We start from the raw sequence: 20,426 nt of genomic DNA, 5'->3' as shown, positions 1-20,426 counted from the left end.
CTGGCAATGGCAAGGAAAGCATTTCTGAAATAGAGAAATTTGCTAGCATTGAATATAGATTTAAGTGTCAGGAAGTCTTTTCTGAAAGTTTTTGTATGCAGTGTATGGAAGTGAAACATGGCCGATAAACAGCTTAGACAAGAAGAGAATAGAAGCTTTTGAAATGTGGTGCTACAGTGGAAAGCTGAAAATTAGATTTGGAAGGGGGCAAAAATTTATGACACAAGCTGGGTGGAAGAAGGGGTCGGTCGATAGGACACGTTCTGAGACAGCATGGGCTCACCAATTTAGTAATGGAGGGAAGTGTGGGGAGAAAAATAGTAGAGGGAGACCAAGAGATGAATACAGTAAGCAGACTCTGAAGGATGTAGGTTGCAGTAGTTATTTGGAGATGAAGAGGCTTGCACAGGGTAGAGTAGCAGGGAGAACTGCAGCCAAATGCTCTTCAGACTGAAGACCACAACAGCAGCAACAGCACAATTAAAAGATCCTGAAGTATTCCAGTAACAAATAAGAGTAGTTTGCAGAGACTAGAAGTTTACCAAGCAAATGAGTTTCAATGTAGCTGGGATGCTTCATTCGAATTGTAAAGGGGGATTGTTGTTCCCATTCAACAAGTTTCCATTGCAGTCTGGCCGGTGGCACACACACACACACACACACACACACACACACACACACACACACACACAGAGAGAGAGAGAGAGAGAGAGAGAGAGAGAGAGAGAGAGAGAGAGAGAGAGTGGCTTGAAGCATGCTTGCTTGTGTGAACGTCGTGAATGTGTGTGCACTTTTCTTAAGAAGGCTTTGGCTGAAAGGTAGTTACATTCTCTTCTTTATGCCTGTCTGCAACTTAATGTGCCAATATTTGTGATATTTTTAATATAATGAGTTTGAAGTTAATCATGAAGGAAGAGTATATCAATATCTGATGACATAATATATTGTGATCACAGACACAGCATAATACTAGAGCAAATGACAGTGTTTGTCCTGGTTGTTATTACATTATCTTGACATCATACTTCATCATACTTCACAGGACAGTTTTTAAATGAGATATTACAGTCAACAACTCAGTTCTGTCAGCTGTACTTCCTAGAGATACTCTAGAATCTCTAATGATTTGTCAGTACAATGATTGGAAAAGCATCACCTAGCAAATATGAAATACACTCCTGGAAATTGAAATAAGAACACCGTGAATTCATTGTCCCAGGAAGGGGAAACTTTATTGACACATTCCTGGGGTCAGATACATCACATGATCACACTGACAGAACCACAGGCACATAGACACAGGCAACAGAGCATGCACAATGTCGGCACTAGTACAGTGTATATCCACCTTTCGCAGCAATGCAGGCTGCTATTCTCCCATGGAGACGATCGTAGAGATGCTGGATGTAGTCCTGTGGAACGGCTTGCCATGCCATTTCCACCTGGCGCCTCAGTTGGACCAGCATTCGTGCTGGACGTGCAGACCGCGTGAGACGACGCTTCATCCAGTCCCAAACATGCTCAATGGGGGACAGATCCGGAGATCTTGCTGGCCAGGGTAGTTGACTTACACCTTCTAGAGCACGTTGGGTGGCACGGGATACATGCGGACGTGCATTGTCCTGTTGGAACAGCAAGTTCCCTTGCCGGTCTAGGAATGGTAGAACGATGGGTTCAATGACGGTTTGGATGTACCGTGCACTATTCAGTGTCCCCTCGACGATCACCAGTGGTGTACAGCCAGTGTAGGAGATCGCTCCCCACACCATGATGCCGGGTGTTGGCCCTGTGTGCCTCGGTCGTATGCAGTCCTGATTGTGGCGCTCACCTGCACGGCGCCAAACACGCATACGACCATCATTGGCACCAAGGCAGAAGCGACTCTCATCGCTGAAGACGACACATCTCCATTCGTCCCTCCATTCACGCCTGTCGCGACACCACTGGAGGCGGGCTGCACGATGTTGGGGCGTGAGCGGAAGACGGCCTAACGGTGTGCGGGACCGTAGCCCAGCTTCATGGAGACGGTTGCGAATGGTCCTCGCCGATATCCCAGGAGCAACAGTGTCCCTAATTTGCTGGGAAGTGGCGGTGCGGTCCCCTACGGCACTGCGTAGGATCCTACGGTCTTGGCGTGCATCCGTGCGTCGCTGCGGTCCGGTCCCTGGTCGACGGGCACGTGCACCTTCCGCCGACCACTGGCGACAACATCGATGTACTGTGGAGATCTCACGCCCCACGTGTTGAGCAATTCGGCGGTACGTCCACCCGGCCTCCCGCATGCCCACTATACGCCCTCGCTCAAAGTCCGTCAACTGCACATACGGTTCACGTCCACGCTGTCGCGGCATGCTATCAGTGTTAAAGACTGCGATGGAGCTCCGTATGCCACAGCAAACTGGCTGACACTGACGGCAGCGGTGCACAAATGCTGCGCAGCTAGCGCCATTCGACAGCCAACACCGCGGTTCCTGGTGTGTCCGCTGTGCCGTGCGTGTGATCATTGCTTGTACAGCCCTCTCGCAGTGTCCGGAGCAAGTATGGTGGGTCTGACACACCGGTGTCAATGTGTTCTTTTTTCCATTTCCAGGAGTGTACATACACTTTATAAAAATAATTAGATGCATGTTCCACATTTTCTAAACCACTGATATGATTTCAATTAAACTTTATACACATATCCCTCACTGTCAGCCAACAATCCCTATAGGGGTAAGAACCACCTACCTACCATGTTTCAGGAGGTATGACATTATAAATAATGAGATGCGTGAAAAACTGTTGCATCATGTATGATGTTTAAATTTATTACTTCTTTGCTATTAACTCTAGTCACAACATATTTTGCAGACAGTGTCCACACGTTGTTGAATGTACTTACATAAATATGTCATTGTACGACACACAGCTCAAGAAATATGATGTTGCAAACACTAAGATGATTGAAAAAATGCCACACACTCCTACAGTCAAGTCAGCTTAAGGAAATCCCTGACACCTGGCAGCACTTTTGACAGCTTTCAACTGTGAAGCACACTGTCGGCAGGACAATAATAGTCTACAGAGCTATAAGAGGTGTTGTCATACAGATGTTTACAAAATCATGTTGTAGGCATGCAAAGCAGCTGCACCCAGCATACAGAAACTGTTTCATAATATCGAAGGTGTTTTTATGAATACATTGAAATGAAATTTTTTCTAATGGAAAATTGCCAAAATGAATATCTGGGCAATGCCAGGTTTGTCAGATAGTTTATACCAAAATAAAGTAAAAATTGCTCAGCATTTCAAATTCAATTACTACTTACATGTCTCCATCCATGAAATCAAGGCCACGTTTTCTGTCATTCAGAGAACGCTTTCTCATAGTTTCCAAGGCTGGACTCACATGATGTGTAGGTGCATTGTACCTCACATTCACATATGGAACAGGTTTACGTTGTGGTCGTTCAGCTGCACTGAACAGGTTGCTAAAACTTAAAACAAAAACAAATCTTTGTATTATGTCCAGAACAAAACAGATACTTGATATGCTAGGAAAGGTATTCATTGTGATATGCATTTTTTTCATTTGTATTTTCAGCTAACACGTGCTAGAACAGGAGAAAACTGTATCTCATTGCTTTTATGTTTGCACTTCAACAGACTTTCATTAATAAATAATTACACTAATGTCTATACAACTACATAAAGGCAAGTGGATGATTAACTTTGTTACCAGAAATCTCAAACAATTCTTGACCAATTTATATCAAATTTTTACAAGAAACTCTAATAAATATTGATACAAATGTAGGCTATAATTTTTTCAAACAACAATGTTCAGGTTTTCCGTTAAAACAAACTGCAAGAATGAAAATGCCGTGTTGTGAAGATGTGCAATTTCATTTACCTCTTCGCAGTCAGTTTGAACTCCATGTACAGAATATTCTTTCTCTATATATAGACACACACACACACACACACACACACACACACACACACACACGTTGTTATGTTTTCTTCCTTGCAATCAGTTTTAAAGGAAGCAGGAAAGTTGTATTTAAGGCGTCTCTCATACCCCGACATACCAATGATTCAAACTTTAAACGCATTAAATTGCCAATCGAAGTTTCATTCCCAATAAGAATAAACTAGGCTCAAGGTCAATTGGGGGGGGGGGGGGATATGGACAGGGGAGAGAGTGGGGTGTGGGGGAGGAAATGGATGTAGAGAGGGGGGGGGGGGGGGAGGAGGAGGAGGAGGAGGAGGAGGAGGAGGAGGAGGAGGACAAAGAAGAGGGAGGAGTGGAGAAGGAGATTAGGACACATAAGCAATTCCCATGTATATTTAGCAATTATAAAGCAATAGCGAATTCACTAGTATGATACAGTGAGAATACAACTCACAATTTCCATATTCCTTGTTTGCTTTTCTTATCTAATGTGGGGTCATTCCGTGAAGCCCTAATCATTTCTGTCCAACGAACCGCTTCTTGTAGTTCCATAAATCGTTCCTTGTACTGGTTACGTTCCATAAGCACACGGGCCATCTCAACTCGTGTAAATCGCTTCCTTTGAGCCATTGGAACATCCTCCTGAAACCGTCAAACAAATACATTTTTAATAGAGGAAAATAATGGGAGTGCCTTATGTCATATGAATTCACAGCTTAACATCGTTTTTTCTAACTAGAGTACACACAGACTTCTTTTCCATTTCTGCATCTAATATTTGTGTTTTAAATACTGACAGATAATGAAACACGACTAGGTCATGAAGTCCTCTGCAAGAAAGAAGTATTGTGGTATCTTCCTAGTCCCATTTAGTGTTAGCTGACTTTCCTACCTATTCTTATCAAGTGAAATTTTCTACAAACCCTTCACCTGTCTTTTCTGGGAGAAGAAATCTTGCTTAGTAAAAGTTCATAAATCTGTCTGATTTTGTATGTTCATATCAATTTGCTATCATACTGAAAAGTAGCAACCTTGAGCTAGCAGAATGCTCAAATTATTTCCTATGTTACACACACAGTATAACAAGCAGAAGAGAAAGTGCACTAGCTCCCCGTGCAGGGAGCATGGGTCAGGTGGCATGCCAGTGAACTAAGAGCAGCACTGACGCCTGAGACTCGACTGCATTTCTGTATAGGACTGTGTATTTTGTGTGCTGGGCTTGCTTACGGTGTTGTGCGGAAAACATTGAAGACTTGCAGTTTGCTGTTATAATGTGGTGTTTGGACTTTTATTTACTTATATTTAAATAAGAAGAAGAAGAAGAAGAAAGTCCATACATTAGTTCTAGCGTACAGATACAGTTACAGAGAAAGTAAAGGCAAATATGTTTTAAATATCTTAAGAATGGAGCATAATTTTTAAAATCACTGAGAGCAGGACCTCCAAAATACAGAGATCTGACTCAGAACTGATTGATGTGCAGCTTATGTTCCGCAGAGGACCTTACAAAAATGGAAATGTTTATCAGCGTTGGTACACAAGTTGAAATTCCAGGATAAAAAGACTGTCTCTAAAGGTCAGAGTTGTTCCCAAGTTACTTCCTTGTTTGCCTTAACAGTTATTTTAAATATTACATAAAAGAAAATTGCCCGTGAAACACTCACAAAGAGAAGCTGTAGCCCATAATATTGTAAAGCAGAAAAAGTTGTGACGTGTGCCAGTGTTACTTCAGTTGGAGAAAATATAAGGGGCATTCAAAAATAAATGAGCTGGAGGCATAATTACAGAAACCAGTACCTGTATGATAGAAGTTTTGTCCCTGGCTGCTGAGACACCTATCCTATTGTGACGAAAGGTGGTGAACGGCTGTCTCATAAAATCCCCAGGGCTGCAACGCTAACCACGTACAGCTAGACGTCGTCGTCTGAGGTGAATCATTTGCCCCTCAGAGCCCTTTTAAGGAGAACAAAAATTACAGAGAGAGGTCCGGACTGTATGGAGGGTGGCTGAGAACCTCCCATTTGAATTTTTGCAGGAGTGCCATGACTGTGTTGGCCTTACAAGACTTTGCATTGTCAAGGAAACACAATGACCCCCAGGGGTGAGATTGCCTGGTCATTTTTATTTGATCACTTGGCGAAGGGTGGTCAAAGTTTGCAAGTAATGCTGGGAATTTACTGTTGTTCCATGCTGCACAAAGTGAATCATGAGGAGGCCATTGTGATCAAAGAAGAATGTCGGCATAACCTCTCCTGCACTCGTGTGGATGGCCTTGGCTTTGGAGCCTTTGTTGTTTTGATTCTGGTTCGACATGATGACACCATGACTCATCTCTAGCCACCACTCGTGCCAGGAACACGTTCCCTTCCCGAGCATAGTGTTGCAGATGAGCAAGACGGTGGGCCATTCAAGATGCTTCCTGGTGTGTTTGAAAACTGTAGACTGTGGGACACCCATTGGGTACACACTTTGTGCATGTGCAGTTGTTTCTTCATGATGGTGTGAACACTTCTGACACTCAATCCGACCACTGTCACTCAGTGATCCTGGGTAATGAGTGCATCCACCAAATGGACAATGTCATTGGTAGTGCAGTGTGGTGCTCCAGACCGTGCATCATCGACTAACGACACCTGTCCTTTCCTGAAGCACTTGTGCCATGCCTTGACCCTTGCAAGGAACATGCAGTGTTTGCCATACACTTGTGACATTCGTCAATGAATGTCCATTTCTTCCACTCCTACCACTGTCAGAAAACAAACAACACTTCTTTGCTCTTCTTTTGACACCTCCATGTCACTGTCTGCAATGCAACTGCCAGCATTGGACGACTGATGTATGCTGCTGCTAGCTCTATATATACACATGATGTGCACATGTGCCCTCTAGCAACTGCCTGTGAACTTCCACGCTCTAGTTGGCACCACACCTCATTACATATGCCACGATATTACCCTCCCGTCATTGGTTTGCACATTACAGACTCTGGCTCATTTCTTTTTGAATGCCCCTTATATACTGAATGAATCAATGCCAGACGCAGCAGTAGTTTCAATAAAAAGAGCACAGATGTGTAAGAAACTCGACATTGTGATACTGTAATAAACTGAGAACAGAGAATGCCACAATAAATCTATTGCAAAAGCAGCTCTCAGATTAAAAGTGTAATATGATTCAATGAGACTTCTACAATCTATATCATTCTATATTCAAACAATTCAAACATTCCGTATTCAGTAAGAATTATCCATCAGTCGTAGCATCAAAATTGTGTGGTGAAGCTAAACGTTGGGAATTTTTGTTGGTAGCGCTGATTAGGTCAGCATTTCCGCCTCGTACATCCCCACCCACTACAAAGACCAATCTTGTCATTCAGATTTTTGTTCATAATTTTCAGCAACTGTTCTTGAAGAATGCCCATTTGAAGAAAGAGCACAGTAGTTGCATTAAAATTGTTTTTTTTTTTTTTTTTTTTTTTTTTATGCAACTGGTGTGCTATTTCTTCACATCAGAAGTCTTGTTATTCCATTCACATTGCCACCCCCAGTGCAATCAGACTACTGTTTTTGTGCCACCTATACTTGCTTCACACATTCAAAGAGAAAGATTGGATGTTAAGAAAGCTCAAAAAGTAGTAAGACACTTTCACACACTACATCTAAAATTATATTCTACCACAATTTCAAAAGAATAACCTCATATATTTATCAAAAACGTGTAAAAAAATAATATAAAATAAAAATATCAGAACTCAATATTGTCATTTTGATATCAATATGTCTGGGGAAAAATACTGTCAAAGTACATAGAGATTTTTAGGGAAAAATTTCAATATACTGATATTTTATCAACAGCCCTAGCATGAACTGTTGCCACTTCATTAGGAAACAACTCAAATTTACTAAATGGTCTCAAATAGACATACTATTCAATAAACATTCTCTGGAAACAACTAGGCGTTATTACAAGACAACCCAACCCCCCCCCCCCCCCCCCCCCCCCCCACACACACACACACACAGATGTACTGGTTTTTCACAAAAATAGGTTCCAAGATAAACTGCTGTTCAGTTACACTTGGCTGAAACTTGATGATTACATTAATTTATGAAAATATGTTCTAGACAATTATAAGAGTAACCTTTCGAATCATACTCTTCTGCTCCATAGCTCTGATAAACATCCGCAGTGTATGCAAGTCGCAACACAACTCCTGGTGTCACAGACACCAATTAAAATAATTATCTAGCTTGAGCAAGCTGGAACAAGAATCACTGCTTTCACTTTCTGATAACAGTCAATCGAATAAAAAGGTCTGGTGGTGTTTACAATTGGTGGCATAAAAAATAATGAACTCTACACAGAATCCAATTAACGAAATCAGAAGCGCACGGTCATTTTCAAGCACAATTCATTTAATAATGTGTACAAGAAATAACCTGGTGACAAAATAAATTTACTTCTAAATGATGAGTGTGTCACTTACAACTTTTACCGATGAACTGAATATGAGATAACTGCCCTAAATTCACAAAATTGAAAGTTTTCCACAAATTAGTGTTAACTCAGTCGCATCTGACGCCATATCAACAAAAGACATAAGATTAGCTCTGCGTTTTTCAGTAACTCAATAGTCAATGGCACAGTATTCTTGAGTGGAAAATAAGCTACAGGATTAGATGGTAGCGAGTCAATGAAATCTAAACTGATTATTCATTACACAAAGACCCCAAAAATGTCCAAGTTCACCTGGAAACTAATCTAAAATGGCTGGCAACTGATGTTCACTGAGGTATGTCAATTAAACCCACATGTTTTTCATTTCACGTGTAAGATCGTACTTGTGAACCATCTGCATGTGTTGCAATTGCCCCTCTCACCTCCCTGAGGAAGGAACTATCAAAAGCTAGGATAGTGCCATGTAACTGTAAACATAGCCACTGGCAGTATTAAATTTTCCACTGTCTGGAGGTAATTACTGGCTAGCAACATTATACAAAATAAAAACATCTGTAGTAATAATGAATCTGTAAAACTGCCCTACCTATCTGTTTTGAACATGCTAATCTCCAAAACCAAAACTCAGTGTGGCTCCAGCTGCCAGAGACTGTGTGAGTTGCATTTGCATGTGAACGTGTGCATGCATGCGTATCTGTCAGTCATCTATTTTTGACAAAGGCCTTGTTGGCGAAAAGGTTATTTTGTGGCAGTCTTTCCATTGTGCCTATCCGCGACTCAGCATCTCCACTATATGGTGAGTAGCAACTATCCTTTTCATAACATTGTTGTAATCTCCAAAACTATTAGACACGTTATCATGGAGTTTTGACAGGTAAGTTGAGCATAGTTTGGAGGAAAATATAAGCTTTAATTCATGAAAATCTGATCACAGAAGTTTTATTGCAACTTTTTCTGTCTGCCTGAACATATTAATCTGCAGATGGATTTTTATGGGGTTTTCACTGGTAAGTTCTGCATAGCTAGGGGCACCATACAGGCTATATTTCGTCAAAACCATATCACAGAAAAAATATTCACACATATAATAAATACGTATGTATGTACGTAAGCATCCATGTTCCACATCTGCAAAAGCAATGGACTGATTTCGACCAAATTTCGTACACATTTTACTTCCTGTTTAGAAAGGATCACTGTGCGGCTATGAACCTGTCTATCAAAGGGGTGGTGGTGGTGGTGGTGGTGGTGGTGGTGGTGAAAAAGAAGTGTACGTCACGATACACAAATGCCCAGATTCTATTCATCTACACTTGAGAACGAGAGCATTAAGTCACTTGCAACAAACTTTGCACATAATTTCAAACCTTTACAAAACCTTTTTTCACTGACAACCCCATAACGACATTTTCGCTGTTCATACAGTAAAACTGCCGCATCAGACATGTCATGACGTTTACACTTATTGCTTCTTTGCTGCTAACTCTATTCATAACACATTTAGAAGACAGTATCCACATATGCTGCTAAATGCACTTACAAAATTATATCATTGTATGACATAGTGGAGGAGATGGACAGAGAAAGGGGGAAGATGAGGTGGGCATAGAAAGGAGTAATAAGCAGGAGAGAGAGAGAGAGAGAGAGAGAGAGAGAGAGATAGAGAGAGAGAGAGGGTGGGGGGGGGGGGGGGGACGAAGCTGCGGGGGATGAAGCTGCAGATACACCCAGAGGGCAGAAGAAAATGGCCAAAGAGTGGAAGGGCGGAAGAGGTGGGCAGAGAGAAGAGGGAGGAGGACATGGACTAATAGAACTGAAATAAATATGTACATCAGGGCAGTGCTGGGTACTTAGCTAGTATGCAAATACTTTTTGGTTTAGTATAACCATACATGTGGCCTGTAATTTAAAAAATGTCATGATGATCTCTCCATTGGCAAAAGATTCCGGAATAGTCCCCCATTCGGATCTCCGGGAGGAGACTGCCAAACGGGAGGTGACCAACAGAAAAAGCTTGAATAGTCAACAAAAGGATAATGTTCTACAAGTCGGGGTGTGGAATGTTGTAAGCTTGAAAATCTGAAAGGGGAAATACAAAGGCTCAATCTAGATATAGTATGGATTTGTGAAGTGAAATGGAAAGAAGACAAGGACTTCTAGTCAGATGAGTATAGAGTAATATCAACAGCAGCAGAAACTGATATGACAGGGGTAGGATTCGTTATGAATAGGAAGGGAGAGCAAAGACTGTGTTACAGTGAACAGTTTAGTGATAGGGTTGTTCTTATCAAAATAGACAGCAAACCAACACCAGAAACTATAGTTCACATATACACACAGACATGACAAGCTGAAGATGAAGAGATACAGAAATTATATGAGGATACTGAAAGGGTAATACAGTATGTAAGGGGAGATGAAAATCTAATAGTCATGGGACTGGAATGCAGTTGTAGTGGAAGGAGTAGAAGAAAAGGTTGCAGGAAAATATGGGGTTGGGACAAGGAATGAGAGAGGAGAAAGACTAATTGAGTTCTGTAATAAATTTCAGCTAGTAATAGCAAATACTCTGTTCAAGAACCACAAAAGGAGGTGGTATACTTGAAAAAGACTAGGTGATAGAAGAAGATTTCAGGGATTCCAAAATCAGATACTGGATTGTAAGGCATACCCAGGAGCAGATATAGACTCAGATCACAATATGGTTGTGATGAAGAGTAGGCTGATGTTCAAGAGATTAGTAAGGAAGAATCAATATGCAACGAAGTGGGATATGGAAGTACTAAAGAATGATCAGATACACTTGAAGTTCTCCAAGGCTATGGATACAGCAATAAGGAATAGCTCAGTAGGCAGTACAGTTGAAGAGGAATGGACATCTCTAAAAAGGGCCATCATAGGTAGAAAAAAGGTAACTGGGAAGAAACCATGGGTAACAGAAGAAATACTTCCATTGATCGATGAAAGAAGAGTACAAAAATGTTAAGGGAAATTCAGGAATACAGAAATACAGGAGGAATGAAATAAATAGGAAGTGCAGGGAAGCTAATACGAGATGGATGCATGAAAAATGTGAAGAATGTGCCGGAAGGACCACCTCCACATATAGGAAAGTCAAAAACAACCTTCGGTGCCATTAAAAGCAAGAGTGCTGGCATAAAGAGTGCAATGGGAATTCCACTGTTAAATGTAGAGGAGAGGGCAGATAGGTGGAAAGAGCACATTGAAGACCACTGTGAGGGGGAAGATTCAACTGATGTGACAATAGAAGAAACAGGAGTTGATTTAGAAGAGATAGGGGATCCAGTACTAGAATCATAATTTAAGAGAGCGTTGGGGGACTTAAAGATCAAATAACGTAGAAGGGGTGCATAACATTCCACCAGAATTTCTAAAATCATTGGGGGAGTGGCAACAAAATGACTCTTCATGTTGGTGGGTATAAAGTACGAGTCTGGCGATATACCATTTGACTTTTGCAAAAATATCATCCACACAATTCCGAAGACTGCAAGAGCTGACAAGTGTAAGAATTATTGCACAATCAGCATTACAGCTTATGCATCCAAGTTGCTAAGAAGGATAATATACAGAAGAATGCAAAAGAAAGTTGAGGGTATGCTAAATGACAAACACTTTGGCTTTAGAAAAGGTAAAGGCTCCCGAGAGGCAATTCTGACACTGCGGCTGATAATGGAAGCAAGACTAAAGAAAAATCAAAACACGTTCATAGGATTTGTTGACCTGGAAAAAGCATTCGACTATGTCAAATGATGCAAGATGTTCAAAATTTTGAGAAAAATAATGCTAAGCTATAAGAAGAGGTGGGTGATACACAATTTGTATAAAAGCCAGTAGGGAATAATAAGAGTGGATGACCAAGAACAAAGTGCTTGGACTAAAAAGGGTGTAAGACAGGGATGTAGTCTTTCCCCTCCAACTGTTCAATCTACGTCGAAAAAGCAATGATGGAAATAAAAGAATGGTTCAGGATTGGAATTAAAATTCAAGGTGAAAGGGTACCAATGAAACAATTTGCTGATGACATTGCTATCCTGAGTGAAAGTGAAGAAGAATTACATGATATACTGAATGGAATGAACAATCTAATCAGCACAGTACAGAATATTGATTGACAGTAAATCAAAGTATGATGAAAGTAATGAGAAGTGGCAGAAATGAGAGCAGCGAGAAACTTAACATCAGGACTGATGGGCACGAAGTAGATGAAGTTAAGGAATTCTGCTACCTAGGCAGCAAAATAACCAGTGACGGACAGAGCAAGGACTACTTCAAAAGCAAACTAGCACTGGCAAAAAGGGCATTCCTGGCCAAAAGAGGTCTACTTGTATCAAACATAGGCCTTAATTTGAGAGAAAAATTTCTGAGAATGTACGTCTGGAGCACAGCATTGTATGGTAGTGAAACATGGACTGTGTGAAAACTGGAACAGAACAGAACAGAACAGAACCAAAGCATTTGAGATGTGATGCCACAGGCAAATGTTGAAAATTAGGTGGACTGATAAGGTAAGGAAGGAGGGGGTTCTGTGCAGAATCAGAGAGGAAATGAGTGTGTGGAAAACACTGACAAGAAGAAGGTACAGGAGATAGAACATCTTTAAGATATCCGGAAATGACTTCCATGGTACTAGAGGGAGCTGTAGAGGGCAAAAACTGTAGAAGAAGACAGAGACTGGAATATATCCAGCAAATAATTGAGAACATAAGTTGCAAGTGCTACTCTGAGGTTGCCACAGGAGAGGAATTAGTGGCGGACCGCATCAAACCAGTCAGAGGACTGATGACCTCAAAAAAATTATGAAACCTTTCTAAATAAATACATATTTTCAAAATTTAGTTTGATAGTTTTGTCTACATTTTTAACAATTTAGCGATGTAATTGGTTTTGCACTCTTATATGAAATTGATTCAATGGGGATTTGTAGTAACTAGTCCAATTCTAATTTACTAAATCAGTAAAAAAATTCAATTAAAAAAGAAGTCACATCTCCAACATATTTGCTTTAATTTATTGTTTTATATAATATTTGACATTTTATAAATCAATATTTACAAAAGTAGTTCTTGTTTGTACTGGGAACAAAACACTAACTGCAAGATCTCCATTCAGTCATGAAAAGAATAGTAGATGGAACTATAAGGGAGGAATCTGTTAAATTATAGAATGAATAAATCTCTGAATTTTGTAGCCAGAAGTACAGTGCTCGAGTATGAGGCAAAAGTAACTTTCAGCAGAAATTGTATTGGAGTATGTTGTTGTGAATTCTGCACAATTAACAAATTCAGTGCTGTCCTGAAGCATCCTGGATGGGGAAGTTTGACTGCTGATTTTAGCGTTAAGGTACTACTCAAAATTATGGGGGTAAAATGCTTACTGCACTAAAAAAGGTCATAAACAAGAAACAAGTTATTAGCACTATACTGGCAGCTTCTGTTGTAAGAAACATATATATGCAGCAACATAAGATATTTAAATAATTTATCCAATACTTTTGGGAGCACAGAAACAACATGCTTTTAAGAAACTTTTTAAGTGTTTATTGCTTAAGTCTTTACTGGTGTTTAAAACAGTTTTCTAACACTTTCTGCCAAACTGAATTCCACCCAATACACTTGTCACTCATTTGTGTACTCACACAGTATTTATGCAAGTTTTTGGTCCAAAGGGAATTTATGATTTTACCAATGAAGAGCATCTGCATGCATATCACAGTGAATTACATGGCAAAAGGTACTTCTCACTGCACTATGTATTAAAGTTTCTTCCCATACCATTCAAGTAAGGAGCATGGAAAAATTGTAAATATACAACGAGCACAAAATTTTGTTTCTTCCAATGAGCTGAAAGACATGTTGGGCTTATTTTAGGAAGTGGGAAAGGGGGGATGGCAAGGTGGGCAGTTGGTCCAAATTTGTCAGCTTTAAATAGGTCACTATTTTGTTATTGCACCAATAGATTTGGTAGACCACCATTTTTCCAAGCAATATCATCACTTTCATTCATGGATTCAGCCACATCACCTTTTTTTGTCAGTAAACAATTCCTTCATGTGGTTCACATCTCTTGAACCAAACTGTACAAGCAGTAATGTCGCTCATAATTTCCACAGCATTCGCTTGAATTACTGAGACATTTTTATGGAGCTCTGGCTTGGTGTACCCATTGAACAAAACCTTTTCCAACTCACTACATATAGGCTTCACTTTCAGGTGTGTTATTGTTACTGCCACTTTAAAGTCATTTGTTCCAAGTCCTCTCATTTGCAAAATGACACTCAATGTCAAAGATAGCATCCCAAGACACTTTACAATTACTTTTTATGACAGTGTCATGATTTCATCATAATTCAATATTGTCACCACTTTCACCACTGCTAAAAAGCTGTTACCTTACCATAAATTTCAACAACACTGGGAACATAACAGCGGAACATTAACTTCTGTACCTGCATGATGAATAATATTTTTAATGTCCAGTTGTTAACATTAGCTAACATACCCCTGTTGTTATTTTTCAAGTTGTATTTGTTTGTTGACAAATGTCCATGAGTGTCTTCGATCTTATAGAAAATACACTTTGGCAAGGCATGTCTTGTGCAGAGCACAAGCAGGGCATTATGAAGGAAATGCTTTATAAAGGCACTCAAGAAGTTTTTGTATGATGAGAATAATTTTGTACTTTACCAGAGAAAGTGTTTTACTTGGTACTATCTTAACTAGGTTTAACTGTATTTTGTAGCTTTGTAATAGTCAATGCAACAAATATAAACAAAGTTTCATGTTAAACATTCTAATCTTCTCTACCTATCAACAAGTATGTTGTTATATTACCAATAGAAGACAAAATATTTTACTGACTTATATTTACTCTAAATAAAAATTTATAAAAGCTGTTCTTAGACATAACCTAGATTAATTTTCAAACTGTAAGGCACTCAAGGACATCAAAATTAGGCCACCGTCAAGACACTTCTTTCAGATACTTCTCTTTACTGGTATCGACACCTACAATGCACACACGGCAGGTGTGATTTTTTTTACAAGTTTTTTTTATTTTATTATTTTTTTTTAAAGAATAATAGTCACTAACATTTATTTGATGTATGTTGCCTTGCGCCACAACAGAATTTGGGTGTTAAGTGATCGATGGGCCACAAACAATGCTGCAAACATTGCTAAGCTTCAGATGATTTTCTTCTTTAGAGCTAACTAGTACAGAGCATGGCCACTTGCACCCACATCCACACCCTTCATCTGGAAGCTTAGCAAAGTTTTAAAACACTTTAACTATATGCTGCACTGTTGGCTTTACTCCCATTACTTATATTTTACCATGGACTTTCCATAACCATATGTATAACATACCTATTGTTTAGAAAGCAATGAGTTCTGTGTTTTAAGTGCTTCAATCAGTAATAGTGGGAGTTGCACACCCTCAAGATAATTACTTGCCATTATTCCTGTCATTTTGTTAATGACTTTCTGAACTGAATCTTACTTTCTATGCAAATAAGTGTTCAACTTAGCATGGGGTTATACTCATTAGTTGCATTCTGCATGTTATTAATGTAGTAGTTTAACTGTAAGTAGTAAAACAAAAAAAGCACAGGTAACATGTAGACTTTCTAACTTTCCACATTAATCTATGGAAATATATGAGGCCTGTTCAAAAACATTCCGGAACTTTGTCCACAAATTTTTCATTGCTTACCTTTTACTTATTCTGCATGATCTTCTTCAAAATATTGTACTCCACAATTGATAAAACAGCCCCAATGCTGTTTCCACTTCTGAAAGCAGTCTTGGTAAGCCTTTTGCAGGATCGTGCAAAGCGCCATCTGTGAATTTTCTTTTTTCTCATCTATCGTTGCAAATATTCATCCTTTCAATGTATCAACATCATACCTGTAGACCCACCTCTCATCTCCAGTTATGATTCTCTTAAGGTACATCTCATTCTCATTTGCACGATCCAAAAGCTCTTCACGCAATGCAAAACTAAGGTCTTTCTGGTCTTGACTCGAGAGCCATCGAATCATCATGGTGGCAACACAATGCATTCCAAGATGCTGTGTCAGGATTTCATGACATGATCCAACTGAATGTTACATTTTTCTGCAATCTCTCAGACAGTGCTCCATTTCATTGATGTTCCTGACATGAGTGTAGTTGGTAGACGAAGGGCGTCCTGAAAGAGGGTCAGCTTTAACCTTCATCTGGCTATTTTAAAACTGTGTGGACCATTTGTAACACTGAGTACAGCTTAAGAACTCATCCCTGTAAGCTTCCCGCATCATTTGGTGTGTGTGTGTGTGTGTGTGTGTGTGTGTGTGTGTGTGTGTGTGTGTCCAACTTTTCCTGCATTTCACGCAAAATTTAATGCAAATGAGTTGTTCCTGTAACTCTGCCATCTTGAAATTCGCAAACTGTGAGACTCAATGTTATACTCAATACAGCTCTGAACAGCAACTAACAGACAAACCACAATGAAATTTCTGGCAGTTATGCACTAAACACAGGCATATGCAGGGTTGCCAACCACATATCACTCCAATACACCATTGGTACGAAATTACGAATGTTCCAGAATTTTTTGAACAGACCTCATACTTTATTATGATTACAGGTGCACCGATGGAGAAGCCACTATGCTATGAAGTTTTACTTATGCTGCCATGCGAAGAACTCACTTCATCATCTGATTTGGCAGCTTTTGCTGCCTTCTCTGCCTCCTCCTTAACTCGTTTAACTTCTTCTTCAAGCTCCTGAATTCGTTGCTGGAGGCGGCTTTTCAAATTCTGCAATGACCTAAGTTCTTCTCGCATTATCTCCTGCTCACTGGAAATGTAAACATTGAATGCTTCAATAAAGTTCTCATTTTCTAACAACAACAAAATCAGTTATTTTTGGTTTTTTCCATCTTAAATCAGAAAAACCAATAATAATTGATTATAACAATTACTGCAGAAGACAACCACACAAACACATAACAACAAAAACATTCGTATTATTTATAAAAAGAACAACATAAACATTAGCAAAGGAGATGACGATGTCTTAGAACTCCTGCACCACCCTGAAGACAGATTTGGAAAATCATGGGCGGAATAATGACAATATTACAACTAACCATCTCCACTATATGGTGCATAGCAATCTATCCTTTCATAATACTGTCAAAAGAGCTTTTCATCATGAACAGTGAGAGGTTCCATGCCCTCTTTTGCATGTCTCCTCTCATTTTCATCAATTTTATTAATGTTCTATGTCATTGCACAATAGTAACAAGACCGAATAAGGTTATTGTAATGAGAGTATTTGTACTGAGAGCTCGAAAAAATACTTTTCACTTGATTCCTATACATGTTGGGTTACTTCCCTGGGTGGCAAGCATCGGAGGACACAACACACGGCATTTTCGGTTGGGGGCTCCACTTCCCTGAATTCTGAGGGGTTCGTACAATAGGCTTAAGTCCCTGGCGGAACGACTGTCGTTGGTGGAGTTTCGCCTATTCTATGCAGGGCAAAACGACCTGCAAGACGTCTGAGTATCGTTGCAGTTTATGTGTTTACCGTTCCGGTGCGTCTGGAATGAAGATTCCTGGCACTGACTGACTGCATTGTCCTCTTGATTCTGAGAATACCTGTGGACCATGCCCTGCTGGGTGCAACTGTCTGGCGCCGGATGGCCGGTGGTCTAGGCAGGTTGTTTTCGTAGCCGGTCAAACAGCAAGTTCATGCCCTCAGCTGAATAGCAGAGGCATGATTGGCCAACTTAAACTGAGGCTAGTTGACGTCATGAAGTCCTGCTCGAAATCGGAGGGAACAGTCGCTATTGGGGCAAATGATGTTCTGAGACAGTGTGGGGGAATTTTGGAATCGGAACTGAATGCTGATTCGCGGTTTTTTAGGAGAATAGGGAGTAGAGCAATGTTGGCTTCACTCTTGCGTTGAGCGGGCAGTGAATTCAGGATCCGATCTTTGACGGAGTCGGGCGATCTTGCGACTTGGTCCCTCTTTTTCGGAAGAGCTCAGAATTCTCAGACAGCCTTCGAGGCCAGGGGTTGACACAGAGTTGCCGCACGGCAGAAGTCGGCACCTACATCATCAGGACACTGCCTACCGACGACGTGCTGCAGATTTCAGTACAGGTACAGTATTTTGTGGCTCCGGCATTGTAGTACCTTATCAGTTTTATACTGAATCCTTCAGCAGCACACGCACTTGCTTTGCTACAAGTCCACCTTGCTTGTTTCTCCATATTATCCCATTTGAGCTCTCACTACTAATTGCGATACTGCTATATAGTCGGAAGATTAATATTTGATTCATTAGGACCTCCAGTCACTATCGTAAATCTATTGCATCACAGAGAGTAGGAGCCCCTTGTTCTCGAGCCAACTCTTATTCTCATAATATTTCAGTATACCCTCTCTTTTAACCTACTGTTTGTGTCGATAATCATGTGCATTTATGTTCTGAAGTAGAATAAATCTCATTGTAATATGTAATCCGCATGTCATTTCGTAAATATATGCAGAATCCCATTTCCTGTTGTTTATTATGATAAAGTTCTCTTTTTTTCTGAGTAGATTACGATTTTTATTAAATTATTGTGAGTGTGCACTTCTCTCATGCAAAATTCGTCTGAATTAAAGAGGTACAAACTCTTCTCCACCCCGGCACCTCGCAACATCTAGACAAGAAAATTACGATAAATGACACTTTATTCATTCACTCAGATTAATGAGCGTTTAAAATATAAAGCTTCATCTGCCCACTCCTTCAACTCAGACCGGCATATGTTCAGATGATATTAACCTTTACTGTTTTTCCCCCCTTCAGTACTATCACCACAAAGACTAGCTTTTGTCATAAAGCTGTGCTAATTTTTTTGTCACATCAAGTCCACTTCCTACGTCAAGCCACTTCCTCACTGTTCCCTGTCTCTCATTTGAATAAGACAAAATGAGAAACTACACGGTACCATGATGATAAAGTTTGACAGAAAGGTGACAGACACTTGCCGAAGGGAGAGCAGGTACACCATTAACACAACTGTCTTAATCACCATCATGCTGATTATGCTGATAAATAATCAATTTATGTATGTAGTGTCTGTACAAAAATTTTGTCTGACGCAATCATGTCATAACCACATTCAAGTCCAAATGAAAATGCAGGGTCATCAATGAAAAAGGACACTTAGAACTGAAAGCACATTTACTACAAACACTGATGTACAGCCAGAACAGATCTGAGCTCCTGTATGGAGAGTCCTGCCATTTATAAAAATAGAAAACACTCCAGAACGCTGCCATTTACACACACATAGAATATTCTAGAATAATGAAACATTACAAACATATTTTGAGGACCTCCCAGGAATGACAAAATACAAGGAACAAATAACTGCTGGTCGCCAGGTTTGAAACGGCAACTCACAGTATGCCAGCCAGCGAAGCTAACCACTAAGCTACACTGCATGCACTATACCTCGTAGCACTGCTCCCTCTCCTGGAAAGGTATTGCATGCTCTCCTGGAGAAACAGCAAGCCGCTGTTTCAGAAAATTTCATTAAAGCTAACAACAGCCCCCTCGATCTAGATCTTTCTGAGGTCTCCTCTTATTATCATGAGCATCGAAGGGAACTTCACGAACATCAAATGGGTCTTCAGTTTCTTTGATCCTCCCACCATCAATTTGCGCTTCTGGACTGCAGTATGGCTCCATGAGGACGTGGATGATGTCACTGTACTTTTGTCTTCTTGATGACAGGCCATAATCCTCATCTTCATACGTGACATCTGACAAGCAAGGAATGATATGATACAGCACAAAGTGATGCTTTAGTAACTTTTCCGATAGTCCCACATTCCACACAGGCATACAAATCCATACCAAATCACCTGGGCTGTGTCTAACTGGGTGAAGAGGTGTGGGGTGCTTTTCAGTATAGGGCTCTCAGTCTTTCTCCTGGGCCTCTGGGTTCTGGATGCAAATCAGTTGCC

The 20,426-nt window shown here is 40.3% G+C and overlaps 1 protein-coding gene across 14 annotated transcripts in view; it reads right to left on the bottom strand.

Annotated features, from left to right (window-relative positions):
* LOC124610699 (C-Jun-amino-terminal kinase-interacting protein 4) overlaps window positions 1-20,426 on the bottom strand; it is a 262,056-nt gene that overhangs the window by 176,368 nt on the left and 65,262 nt on the right. For all 14 annotated transcript variants that reach the window (XM_047140189.1, XM_047140190.1, XM_047140179.1 and 11 more), the window contains 3 exons: window positions 17,106-17,253; window positions 4,389-4,576; window positions 3,309-3,476 (listed from right to left, as the gene is read on the bottom strand). In XM_047140189.1, the coding sequence (XP_046996145.1) occupies window positions 3,309-3,476; window positions 4,389-4,576; window positions 17,106-17,253 (504 nt within the window). The remainder of the gene's footprint in view (window positions 1-3,308; window positions 3,477-4,388; window positions 4,577-17,105; window positions 17,254-20,426) is intronic.

The sequence above is a fragment of the Schistocerca americana genome, chromosome 1 (genome assembly GCF_021461395.2).
Source record: "Schistocerca americana isolate TAMUIC-IGC-003095 chromosome 1, iqSchAmer2.1, whole genome shotgun sequence".
Lineage (NCBI taxonomy): Eukaryota > Metazoa > Arthropoda > Insecta > Orthoptera > Acrididae > Schistocerca > Schistocerca americana.
Note: the sequence above shows the minus strand (reverse complement) of the source record. Positions and strands in the feature narration are given on the sequence as shown.